This window comes from Cervus elaphus, chromosome 19 (assembly GCF_910594005.1).
Source record: "Cervus elaphus chromosome 19, mCerEla1.1, whole genome shotgun sequence".
In the NCBI taxonomy this organism is placed as follows: Eukaryota; Metazoa; Chordata; class Mammalia; order Artiodactyla; family Cervidae; genus Cervus; species Cervus elaphus.
The window spans coordinates 75,552,810-75,565,829 of record NC_057833.1 but is presented as its reverse complement, the minus strand read 5'-3'; the positions used below and the strand labels follow the sequence as shown (position 1 = coordinate 75,565,829).

The 13,020-nt window shown below is 51.2% G+C and overlaps 1 protein-coding gene across 1 annotated transcript in view; it reads right to left on the bottom strand.

Moving 5' to 3' along the window:
• The window catches only part of C2CD2 (C2 calcium dependent domain containing 2), a 63,646-nt gene extending 50,909 nt beyond the window's left edge, over positions 1–12,737 (bottom strand). The window contains exons 1-2 of the mRNA XM_043874481.1: positions 11,990–12,737; positions 169–267 (exon numbers count right to left, since the gene is read on the bottom strand). Of these exons, the coding sequence (XP_043730416.1) occupies positions 169–267; positions 11,990–12,262 (372 nt within the window). The 5' untranslated portion in view covers positions 12,263–12,737. The remainder of the gene's footprint in view (positions 1–168; positions 268–11,989) is intronic.
• Between the last annotated feature and the right edge of the window lie 283 nt (positions 12,738–13,020).

Below are 13,020 nucleotides of genomic sequence, written 5' to 3'. Positions count from 1 at the left end.
GAATAAATTCCCCCACCCCAGTTTAAAAAAAAAAAAATTGAAGTATAGTCGATTACAATGTTGTGTCAATCTCTGGTGTACACCAAAGTGACCCAGTTATACACCCCGGTTTTAAATTGGCTTCCTGGGTGAGGAGAGGCCTCCAGCAGGTGACGGCGCCTGGCTCACCTTCTCCTGGGCCGACCGGGCCACGCTGGAGACTTGCTGCACGGTCAGCTCCAGGGGTGGCTGCAGCAGGTCCTCCTGGAAGCAGAGGAGCAGCGGGCCCTGGAACAGAAGAGCGGAGTGAGGGGACGGTGCACTGGGAGGGTGGGGGACGGCGGGGGGAGCTACTTTCTAAAGGAGATGACGTACTTGCTGCAAAGCTCTGCAGATCTAAGAAGATGTGATATGACTTCATTTAGTTCAATGTGTGCTTCTGAAGAGCAGCAATGGACAGATATCAGTAAGAAGCTCGGGGACAAAATAAAAAATGTGGCTATGAAGGCGGCAGAGGGGGTCCTGAGAGCTCAGGTTCACACGGAGAGCGGAGAAGCCCAGGCTCCCGGGAGGGTGGGTGCGCGGCCGGCCTGCAGGTGGGGCACGGCAGGTGCACGGGCTGTGTCCTCCCCTTTCTCTAGGAAAGCTCTCTGGTTTCAGAGAATCACCTCTCCCCGCCCCACGTGGGTGCTGGCACTCTCCTTAGGTTACCCTCTTCCCATCTCCCACTGCCCAACTGGCAGGTGGGCAGGAACCCGTGCGGAGCAGACAGGTGCTTCTCCCGGGAATTTGGGATTCCTTGCCTGGAAATGAGCCAGCCGGCAGTACTGCTCAAGGATCAGGTTCCCGAGTCCCTGCTTTGAGGACCCCCAGAGCTGCCAGGCTCCTGCCCACTGTGGTCTCCTGGTTTAACTCCACCTTCAGCTCTCCACATCCTCTCATACCCTCCCAGAAATGTCCTCCATGGCTTGTCACCCTGTCAGGTGACAAGTTCTTGCAACTAAAATCTTGCATTCAAATTCTGCATTAAATTTTGGTTCTTGCAATTAAAATCTTCAATGCAGGACATGCAAATCAATTAATATGACCACAAGGCAACAAGACTGATGCTTTATGAAAGAATAAATCAGGACTTGGATTACCAACCAGGTCTCGGTTTTTTAAAAAATAAGTTCTCTTATGAGGCTGAACACGTACGCCAACAATACGACCCTGGAGCGAAACTCTCCTTCAACTCTCTTCCTGACATGCTCCAGAAAAGCCCATCATCATCAAGTGAGTTCTGATCATGTATTTTAAAAAAAGACTCAGCCCCACAGCTCCCCACCACATCTCATCTATTTCCAAGACTCCCGGCTGTGATGAGCTGGTTCCAACTGCAAGGCAAGATCAAGGGTGGGGGATAGAAATGGTACAAACGGCAGCAAAGCTCTCCTGGCAAGTGCAGTGGGGATGAGCAAGAATGAAGTCAGCCCAGGGCTGTTTCTTAAGAATCCCCAGTGCTGCAGCGTACACCTACAGGCACAGAACATTGTCACTGACGTTCTTCTAACCTCATCTTGTCTTAGCGACATTAATCTCACCTCTACAAACCATCAGGGGGAGAATTAAATCTATTTTTCGAGAGTGATGAAGTCATGGCTTGGGGGCTGCTCTGCGGATGTTCTCCATGACCAGAGCTTGTTTTGGTGTGACCTGCTGGCCAGTGGCTTGGGGGTGACATCACCCTGTGTGCCAGGCCACCTGGCTGAAAGAGCAGCCCCAGCACAGAGCGCAGTGCTGGGCGGGAGACCGAGCCCTCGCAGGGGTCATTACAGCTGCTGGCCCACCACCAACTCTTTGTGACCCCATGGACTACAGCCCACCAGACTCCTCTGTCCATGGGATTCTCCAGGCAAGAATCCTGGAGTGGGTTGAGTGCATTTCCTCCTCCAGGGGATCTTCCCCAGTTAGAGCTAGAACCCATGCCTCTTGTGTCTCCTGCATTGCAGGCGGATTCTTTATCACTGCACCACCTGGGAAGCCCCACAGCTGGTGGGACTGCACGTGAAACAATGTACCTTCTACACCAGCCTGAAGAGACCACATAGACTTAAGCAGCCTGGATGTCATCTCCTGCCCCCGCCCATCAGCAGGTGCCATCTACACCCTCTTACCCATGGCGCCTTCTGAATGAAAACCCTGTAGATATTCTGCCAGGAAAGTTAATGTCAAGAGGCAGGCTCACAAAGAAAATATACGATTCAGTTAAAATAAGGACCCGAAAGTCCCTCTTCCCTTTCTGATTGATCCTGGAGTTTCAGAGAGCCCAGCCTGGGTGCAGCAAAGTCCCTCCATCTCTGCACTCTGTCCATGGGCAGGCAGCCTCATTCCAGACTCAACCCCACTCAGACCAAAGAAAGACTTTACATCTACGAGGAAAAGCAACAGGCAGGAATTGCCAGGAGAGCAACTGAGAAAGAAACACAAGATACAAGCTCTCCTGGACATTAATTCACACTACAGAACCTCTGTGGGCTTCCCAGGTAGCACAGCGATAAAGTATCTGCCTGCAGTGCAGGAGATGGGAGAGATGTGGGTTTGATCCCTGGGTCGGGAAGATCCCCTGGAGTAGGAAATGGAAACCCACTCTAGTATTCTTCCCTGGTTAATCCCATAGACAGAGGAGCCTGGTGGGTTACAGTCCATAGGGTCACAAAGAGTCAGAAACAACTGAAGTGACTTAGCATGCATGCATGTACAGAACCTCAGTGATTCCAAGTGTGTGGTACCAGCACATGAACACAGAGATGACCAGTGGGGCTAACACAGGGCATCCAGAATAGACCCCAACATGTATGGAGAAGGTCAGTGACAAGAGTGACATCCCAAATCACTGGCTAAAGACGGAGTTTTGAAAAATCTGGATGTGGGAGGAGCCCCAGATAGGACACAAATGTAACTACGCAAGTAAAGAACACAACTGCCAGAAGGGGCAGGAAACAGACTGAACCTGAGAAACTGTGGAAAACAGGATCCTGGCTGCACATAAACGTGAGAATCTAGCCAGGAAATGTGTTTCTCATGGGGGTATAGGTCAGCAATTCAGAAAGTACGTTATATGTCCGCTGGAGTTGACCAAATAAGTATGTTACAGACAGTGAGTCCTAGATGCCTCGCTCTTGGAGGAGGAAGTTAGAGATAAGGAAAGGGGAAGATGAAAATGAACTCTGTGCCATTGACCTGGAAACTGGGGTATCAGTATTTGTTGTTCAGTGGCTCAGTCATGTCTGACTTCTTGTGACCCCATGGACTGCAGCACGCCAGGCTTCCCTGTCCTTCATCATCTCCCAGAGTTTGCTCACACTCATGTCCATTAAGTCGGTGAGGCCATCCAACCATCTCATCCTCTGTTGCCCCCTTCTCCTCCCGCCTTCAATCCTTCCCAGGATCAAGGTCTTTTCCAATGAGCTGGCTCTTCGCATCAGGTGGCCAAAGTATTAGAGCTTCAGCATCAGTTCTTCCAAAGAATATTCAGGGTTGATTTCCTTTAGGATTGACTGGTTTGATCCCCTTGCCATCCAAGGAACTTTCAACTGTCTTTCCCAGCACCACAATTTGAAAGCATTAATTCTTTGGTGCTCAGTCTTCTTTATGGTCCAACTCTCACATACATACATGACTACTGGAAAACCCAAAGCTTTGATTATATGGACCTTTGTCAGCAAGGTGATATCTCTGCTTTTTAACATATTGTCTAGATCTGTCATAGCTTTCCTTCCAAGGAGCAAGTGTCTTTTATTTTTTACTTATTTATTTATTTATTTATTTTTTTTTTTATTATTATTATTTTTTTCCAGTGGGTTTTGTCATACATTGATATGAATCAGCCATGGATTTACATGTATTCCCAATCCCGATCCCCCCTCCCACCTCCCTCTCCACCCGATTCCTCTGGGTCTTCCCAGTGCACCAGGCCGGAGCACTTGTCTCATGCATCCCACCTGGGCTGGTGATCTGTTTCACCATAGATAGTATACATGCTGTTCTCTTGAAATATCCCACCCTCACATTCTCCCACAAAGTTCAAAAGTCTGTTCTGTACTTCTGTGTCTCTTTTTCTGTTTTGCATATAGGGTTATCGTTATCACCTTTCTAAATTCCATATATATGTGTTAGTATGCTGTAATGTTCTTTATCTTTCTGGCTTACTTCACTCTGTATAATGGGCTCCAGCTTCATCCATCTCATTAGGACTGGTTCAAATGAATTCTTTTTAATGGCTGAGTAATATTCCATGGTGTATATGTACCACAGCTTCCTTATTTCATGGCTGCAGTCATCATCTGCAGTGATTTTGGAGCCCAAGAAAATAAAAATCTGTCACTGTTTCCATTTTCCCCCCATCTATTTCCCATGAAGTGATGGCACAAGATGCCATGATCTTAGTTTTTTGAATGTTGAGTTTTAAGCCAGGATACTTGGAGTGGTTTGCCACTTCTTTCTCCAGCAGTATGACAAGGGGTATCAGCATAGGCGTGGTTTTGAAGATAAAGGCAGAGAGACATGTTACATGAATATGCTGCCATCCACACATATCTTTCCTGGGTCTGTTCACTAAGAGGGTCTAGAAGCAATGTGACCCCAGCAGTAATAAGCACCCTTGATGCCCAAATCTTGTATTCTAAATAATTCTTTAGTAAAAGGAATCAGAGCTGCTTGGAGAAGTGGTTGAATCCAGGGCCAGAAAAGAAGAAAATACAAGATGAGTCTAGAGCAAACATCTTTCAGATCCATCAAGGAAGTGCTAATGTATATATATATTGATGGAAGAACACAAAAGAGCTTCTAATGGCCAAAACAAGAACAGTTTAAACAACAAAACAAATAGTGATGGCACTGGATGATAGGGGTTCCCCAAGTGGCACAGTGGTAAAGGGTCTGCCTGCCAATGCAGGAGAGGCAACAGACGCAAGAGACAAAGTTTCGATCCCTGGGTTGGGAAGATTCCCTGGAGTAGGAATCGGCATTCCACACCAGTATTCTTGCCTGGAAAGTTCTATGGATAGAGGAGCCTGGCAGGCTACAGTTCCTGGGGTTGCAAAGAGTTGGACATGACTGAACACAGGTACACTGGACTGTAACCCACAGAATAAAATAAATATCCATGAATATATACTGATGTAAATACTCAATAAAATGTATAGATGGAAGAGAAGTGGCAGCTCTCTCTTGCAACAGAATTCCAATGAATAAATGCAGAAGGAAAGAGAGAAAAAGAAAAAATCATCATTAGGCAAACTCCACAGAGGTGTTGCAGACTAGATACATGGATGCCAAAATCAGCGTGCAAAAGTTTAAGGAATAACAGGATTTGTGCAGTCTCAAAGTATCTCCCCAAGATATTTGTTAACTATAGGGAGAAAGGAAAAGGGAGACATAAGATGTAAGAAGAGAAATGGGTGGAAATCACCTTAACACAGGGATCAAGGCCAAGTCCCCATTGGTAAGCCATGCTGACATCATAAACCCACAAAACAGTACACTCAAAGGGACACATCCCTTCTGTGGCTTGTGGGACTGCAGTCCAATTGTGCAAAACACCGAACTGAGGGATATTTGGCAAAACAGCAATCAATACTCTTCAGAGTTGTCAAGGTCATGAAAAAACAAGGGAAGACGGGGAAACTCTTACAGGCTGCTGGAGACAAACACAAAGCAACAAACCCAGCGCCATGTGGGACCTGAACGGGACCCTGGAAGAAGAAAAGGACACCGGTGGAAAACAGGTGAAATCAAGTAGGGTCTTCTGTTTACTTAAAAAGTTTTGTTAATTTCTTATATTGTTACAAGGCGAATATCATTGTACCGTGACATATAGTAACACTGTGCCAATGTTAATTTGCTATACTAGAATAACATTAATATCATTGTACTGTGAACTGGCGCTGTGGTAAAGAATCCACCTATCAATGCAGCAGACACAGGTTTGATCCCTGATCCGGGAAGACCCCACAGGCCTCGAAGCAACTAAGACCGTGTGCTACAGCCTGTGCTCCGGAGCCCGGGAACCTCAACTACTGACCCTACGTACTGCAACTACTGAAGCCCGTGCGCCCAAAGCCCATGCACTGCAACGAGGGGGTAGCCCCAGCTCTCTGCAACTAGAGAAAAGTCCAGCCCAGCACAGCCAAAAATAAAAATAAATTTAAAAATTTTAAATTATAGTAACATCGTACCAATGTTAATTTTTTATACTGTTACAATGTTAATATCATTATACTATGAATTATAGTAATATTGTACCAGTGTTAAGTTCTTATACTGTTGCAATTTTAATGTTGTACTATGAGCTATACTAATACTGTACCAACGTTAATTTCTTATACTGTTACAATGTTAATATCATTGTACTGTGAATTACAGTAACATTGTACCATTGCCTGGAGAATCCCAGGGGCCGGGGAGCCTGGTGGTCTGCCGTCTATGGGGTCGCACAGAGTCGGACACAACTGAAGCGACTTAGCAGCAGCAGCATCAACAGTACCAGTGTAATTTCTTGTTTCTGATTATTGTGCCCTGTATGGTTATGTAGGCTGGATAAGGAAAGGATAGAGACTGAATTGTTTTTACAACTTTTCTCTAAATCTAAAAGCAGTAAAAAAATTTTTCAAGTTTTTTTTAAGGGGATGTTACAAGAAAGCAGCCCATCTTATTGACTCTATTGGCTAAAGGCTTCACACAGATCTCATCTCATCTGGACTGGATGCTGCTTCCCAGACTGAACCCAAAGTTATCCTCTTCCAGAGATGAAGCACAAGAGAGGTCAGGGCTTGCCCAAGGTCATAGAGCCCCAGAGCTGCCTTCCAACCTGAGCAGAGAACACACAGCTCTTCCAAGCAGCTCAAGAGGTCCCCTCCCTCCTCAACAACCCAGGGGGGCTGGCGGGAGTGGAAGTTAGCTTTGGCTGCATTTTAGTTGACATTAACACTACACCCACTCTTCCTTCCCCTGAATTCCCGTCTTGCTGAGAGAATGGGTGAACGCAAAGAACAACCTGAACTGGCATCTCTTCCTCGTTTCTACTGACAATCTGCAGAGTCATCAGTGAGCCTCCTTTAGGTTGATGCTTTAGAAGTGAAAAAACAAAGCACATTAAACCGCTTGTTTGGCCCAGGCTTGGCCAGCTCCCAAGCAGGGGAGGCCTGAGTCCAGACGGGCTGATGTACATCACGGCAGTTTCTCCCCTTCGGTGACAAGTTTCTAACAGGGGCTGTTATTCATGCCCTGAGACGGCTGAGCACTCCGCGCCGGGTGGGCTGCGCCTGGATGGACAGAGCTCTGGCCTCCCTCACAATCCTGGGAGCTGATGAGGGCACCAGTGACCACGCAGTGCTGCCGGGGTGGGAGCGGGGCAGCCTTCACCAAAAAATGGGGAGGAGGGATTTTTGTTCTGAGACCTGAAATATTGCTGTTGTTTTTTTTCAGTCGCTCATTCACGTCCGACTCTTTGCAACCGCATGGACTACAGCATGCCAGGCTCCCCTATCCTTCAACATCTCCCAGAGTCTGCTCAAATCCAAGTCCACGGAGTCGGCAATGCTATCTAACCATCTCATCCTCTGCCACCCCCTGTCCTATTGTTTTCAGTCTTCCCCAGCATCAGGGTCTTTTCCAGTGAGTCGGTTCTTCACATCAGGTGGCCAAAGTATTTGAGCTTCAGCTTCAGCATCAGTCCTTTCAACGAATATTCAGGGTTGATTTCCTTTAGGATTGACTGGTCTGATCTCCTTACAGTCCAAGGGACTCTCAAGAGTCTTCTCCAGCACCACAGTTCAAAATCGTCAGGAAAAAGGTTGAATAAGTGTTGGGGACAGAAGGAATGCCCTGTGGGAAGACCCCACACAGGAAAGAACCCTGAATGTTTGAGCAACAGAAAGGAGAGTAATTTGAGGGTCAGGTGGAGAGTGACTTGACTCAAGGTCACCTTCCCATTCTTACCAGCTGACCTCTTACACTGTGGCCACCATCGTGCTCAGGGACCTTGAATTTCTGTGAGCAGCACTTGAAGGAAGCTCATTACAGAACAAGAAACCTCCAAATCCTGTCACTTTATTTACTTCTCAAATTGCTGCAGCTCATATACAAGTCAGAGCTATTAATACCATGGTTTAAGTTCACACGGCATCTTTTTTTTTTTTTTTATGAAGACCACAAATTGTCCTACAGTCTTGGTCATCTACATTTAGAACATTCCTCTGAAAAGAATCCTGGGGCAAAGGACTACAGAAACAAACAGCTCCATGACCCTCCCTGCCAGGGCCTGGGCCTACTCGAGCAGCCCATTCCCAGACAGGTCCAGAGCATGGGGCTCGCTCTCAGACCGCCGCTCCCCGCATGTAGTCCCAACAGCATCAGCCTTGGGAGGGAGGCTCTGTCCAGCCCGTGGGTAGGGGTCTCGGGACCGTGGGCTCTGGCTTTCAGAGCTGGTGACCTGCTGTGGAAAGAGCAGCCCCAGAGTCAACGGCGGGTGTCAAGTGTGGACTGCTGCTGGGGTGATGTCACCCCAAACCACTTTGTAAATATTCACACAAATGCAAAGGGAAAACCTCCAGTGTTGCCCTCAGATAACAGGGCATTGGTTCCTAGGTTAGTGACTGAACCAATCCTGGGATCTTCCTGTTCTCATGGGCCGAGCTGCAATGAGAGCAGCTGATGTCAGGTGTCTGCAATGCCAGCGTGGAGAGGTGTTGTTGGATGGGGGGACTTTGATTGACTGAATGCTGGTTGGCTTATGGACAGCGTGTGTGTCCAGCAGCTTCTCTCTAGTGAAGAGCTAGCTTCGGGAACTTGTGAAACATACAGTAGGCTCCCTGTACCCCTGCTGACTCCCTGAGTCTGAAGTGGGGGAGGTGGCAGGCATGTGTATTCTTTCAAAGGTCTCTAGGCAATTTGCCAGTGTTCCCCAAATACCAGGCATGTGCTGCCAGAGCAGCCGTGCTCTCCTCATCTGTCTCTCCAACTCAGCATCCTGTCTAATCATAAGGAGTGAGGGTCAAAACCCTGCAGGACCCCCTGATACAAGGAACCTGCCCGGCCTCAGTCATTGGTCATCCAGGGTCAAAGGAGACTCCACAAGTTACTAACCATCTTTAGCTCCCTGGAGACAGGAGCCCCATTGTTAGGGATGATGTGTTAAACAATCGTACCCTTTGATCCTTTCTCGCTGGAGCTCAACTGAAGGAAATATTTGAGTCTCAAAGTCAAATTTGCTGCCCATGTGGGACCATGGACCCCTGCAGATGTAGATGAACCATGAAGACCCCTGGTCCTGGGTCTAGCTCAACACTGGCAAGTCTCTCCAGTTCATAGTCCTCTGTCTCCCCTTTTGGAGAAGGAAGAGGTGCTGCCAAAGGGTTTAGGGTTCCTTGCAGTCCTAAGATATGAGCTGGGGTAAGATAGGATGAGAGGAGCTGCTCCACTCAGGAGAGAACTCCATCTCGCACAGAAGATGCTAGAGATGACTGAGCTTCTGCCAGTCCCCCAGTGACAGGAGTGGTCTTCCCTTGGGCCAGGGCAGACAGACAACAGCACAGGGTGGAGGCAGGAGGGGGCCGCTAAGCTGGCTCGCTGCGCCCAATGCGGACTTGGAGCTGTCAACCCTAATCGGGGATTAGTGGGACTCGAGCTGCTGAAGGGAGGACAGAGGGAGAGTCCCGCAGGGCTGGCTGCCGGGTCAGGACACCCACTAAGAAAACACCAGGGCCTGCTCACCCACACTGTCATCAGTGAAGCAATCGGGATGGCCCAGGACAGGGGAGGGGGCGTGCCAAGGCCGTAGTAGGAGTTACCCAGATCCTATCAGCCTGCTGAGCCTTCCATTTGAATTCAAATCAAGCAACACGTGCCAGGTACCAGGGAGAGCAGCGTGACACACACACACCACACTTACACACACACTGAGCCACCTGATACCACACTCAGACCCAACTGCTGTCAGAGTTGGGTCTGACATTGGGTCATTGGGTCTTGAGCTTATACTCAGCACATCATTGCCCCTTCCAGGCAGGAGTTCTGGAAAAACTAGTGTCTAAGCTTCTGCAGTGTGTGGTGAATAGCAGAGGACAGGCCAATAAGCCTAACCTCCCCCAGCTCTAGCCCCCAGCCGAGGTCTCCACCCACACAGATGCAAGGGCGCAGGAAGAAAGGTCTTCACCTGAAAACTCCAGGTATTTTCTCCAGTTATTGGAAGGGCTCCCCACAAATTCCAGGGCACAGATCTCCTCCTCTCTCAGCCCTCCAGGCACACAGGTAATCTGGAAGCTTCGAATCAAGGCAATTGCAGGTTCTGAGCCAATCAGGAAATGTCAGGGAGCCAGGCAGAATGGTTTAAGCAGGACTGTCCCAGACTTACAGGAGGGAGGGGTGTGCCTCTGCCTGACTCTCTCAAGGGCCCCAGGGCGACAACAGGACCCTACAGATCAGCTCAGAAAAGGCTGAGAAGCAGAAGCAGTGGCCCACATCACACCCCCATCTCTTCCAGCTGAGATAAGACTGTCACCTGCTCACAACTCTAGCCTGCAGTGTACTCAGCCCCAGAACCCAGGCCCAGGACACCCGGTCAGCCAGGGGTCAATGACAGCAGCTTCGTGGGGAAACAAATTTGTGTTTGCTTGTCCAGGTGAGGTCACGGGGCTTCCAGGCTCCCACCAGAAATGGGGTGGTTCCTCTGAAGCTGTCCAGTTCTGGCAGCGGGGGCACAGACTCCAGGCACCAGGGCAGACGGAAGTCAAATGACCTTGAAGGCTTTTTTTCATCCAAAAGGCATGGCTATTTTTTCCCAGGGCTCAGAACATGGTCTTTTGCTGGATTTATGCTCATTCGCACTCAAAGCTTTTGTTTTTTAAGTCCATGGCTACATGAGTCAAGGCCATGGCACAAGGACCAGACAGAGGGCTCACCATGGAGTATTCTGAAGGCTGACAGTCTAGACACACAGCATTTGCTGTTTCCAAAGCAAAAGGCCGTGGGCTTCTCCACTGGGTGCCCAAGCAGGTGGAGGAGCATGTACACCTCGGAGTAAGAAGGACTGGCAAAGACTTAGTGCCCAGACCCACCAGGCCTTCATTCCTCCTGTGGAATATTTAGAAACAGCAGACACCAGGAGCGCATCATTAAACCAAGATGCCTTAAAATTTTAGTAACAATAAGTCACCCAGTCATTAACTAGACCAGGAACACAACCGCAGGTGCCCGAGGCAGCAGAGTTCAGACTAAGCCCCTGAGTTTTCAGGAAGCTTCATTTCAAGGCAATCACAGGTTCTGAGCCAATCAGGAAATGTCAGGGAGCCAGGCAGAATGGTTTAAGGAGGCCTATCCCAACCAGCAGGTAGCTGGGTTCAAATCCCACCTCTGCCACCCATGGGCAGGGGAACCTCAGGCAGGCTACTTAACCTCTCCAGGCCTCAGTTTCCCCCACCTCTAAAATGCTGAGGACACCTTTGCTCCAGGAACTGTGAGGATTCAGAGACGATCATGTGTACCTGAAGCCCCCAACACACGTCTGGCCAGTGGCTGGCCCTCAATGGTCACTAATTTTAATAGGTGCAAACCTTCCGGTAATACATTCTGAGTAAAATTCAGCTCGGTAGTTGGAAGCATATTTGGTTCAGAGTGATTCATAAATCAGGTGCAAAAGCGGTCCAGTGTCCAGGCGAATACGGGAAACCACCTGGGACGCCAGCCAGGAAGGGCAGGTAAGACCCAGAGGGGAAGCGGCCCCTGGACAAATCCCTCCAAACAGCCAGGCTGTCCCTCTGGCACGCTTCACGTCAGGTTAATAAAACCTAATCACTCCGCCTTCATTCCCCATCGAGGGTCCTCCGTCTCCACGGTCTTTCTAACTTTCAAGGATGCTCTGCCCCTTGAAGCAGTCAAGGGCTGTGGCCAGGCTCCGGGGAAGAAGAGCCTGAAGACAACCCGCGATCACCGCGCCCGACCCCGCAGCACGACCGCCCTCACAGAAACTCACCCCCTTCCGTTTGGCCTCTTCGTTCAGGGCGGTCACCCAGGCAGCCTGCCACTGGCTCCTCCAGCTGTTCAGAGTCAGGATCCAAGCGAGCAGCGCATCCGACTCTGGGCGCTGGCCGTCGCCAGGCTCCGCCGCCCGCCTCCGGGAGCAGGGTCGCGCCCTGGCCAGCGCCCACTGCGCCAGGTACAGGCCCACCGTGCCCAGGGCCACGACGAAGAGAACCACCAAGACCAGCCACTGGACCTCATCGAGCCACGAGCCAAGGCGGGACATGGTGATGGCGCATACCCGGCACGCCTCGCCCCAACTTCCCAGGCAGCCCCCGGCCGGGCGCACAGCCCGCGGGCGGCAAGCTCAGGACATCAGCTCGCCGCCGGCCGGGACTCGCGGGGGGCGGGAAGGGGGCGCGGCGGGCGGATCAGGGCAGCTGGCGGTGCGGGCCCCGGGCGCCGAGAGGCCGGGCGGACGGCGTGAACTGGAGGAAAAGCCGGCCGGCGTGCGACGGCCACGGCCCAGGACTGCGCCTCCAACCCCGCGCACCTGGCAGAAAGAGACGCGGCGGCCTGCGTTCCCGACTCGCGCGTCTGGGCTGTTCCCGGGCCGCGGCCGGCCGCGCTTCCTCCTGCGCGCGCCGCCCCAGGCGTCCCGCCCGCGGCCCAGTGGCGGCCGGAGAAGGCTTGGGCCGCGGGGCGGGGGAGGGGGCGCGGCCTGCGGGGCGGGGCCGGGCCGGGGTCGGGGCGTGGCCTGTGCCTCCCTTGTGCCTGGGTCGTCGCGTCCGTCCCCGCCCACGCCGGCCGCCCGCCCGCCCTCTTAAAGGCCCGGCGTCCGGCTCGGCTGTCGGCCCCGCCCCCGCCGCGGCCTCGGGCCTGGCCGGCCACGTGCGCGCGCCGCCCGCCCCCTTCGGGGCCTCTCCAGGACGGCGGCGGCGGCGCGGCGTCTTCCGGACCTGACCTGTCCCCGGCGTGGCGACGCGAAAGCGCGGGACTTTCCAATTAGCCCGACGCCGAGGCTGCAGTGGGGCGGTCTGGCTG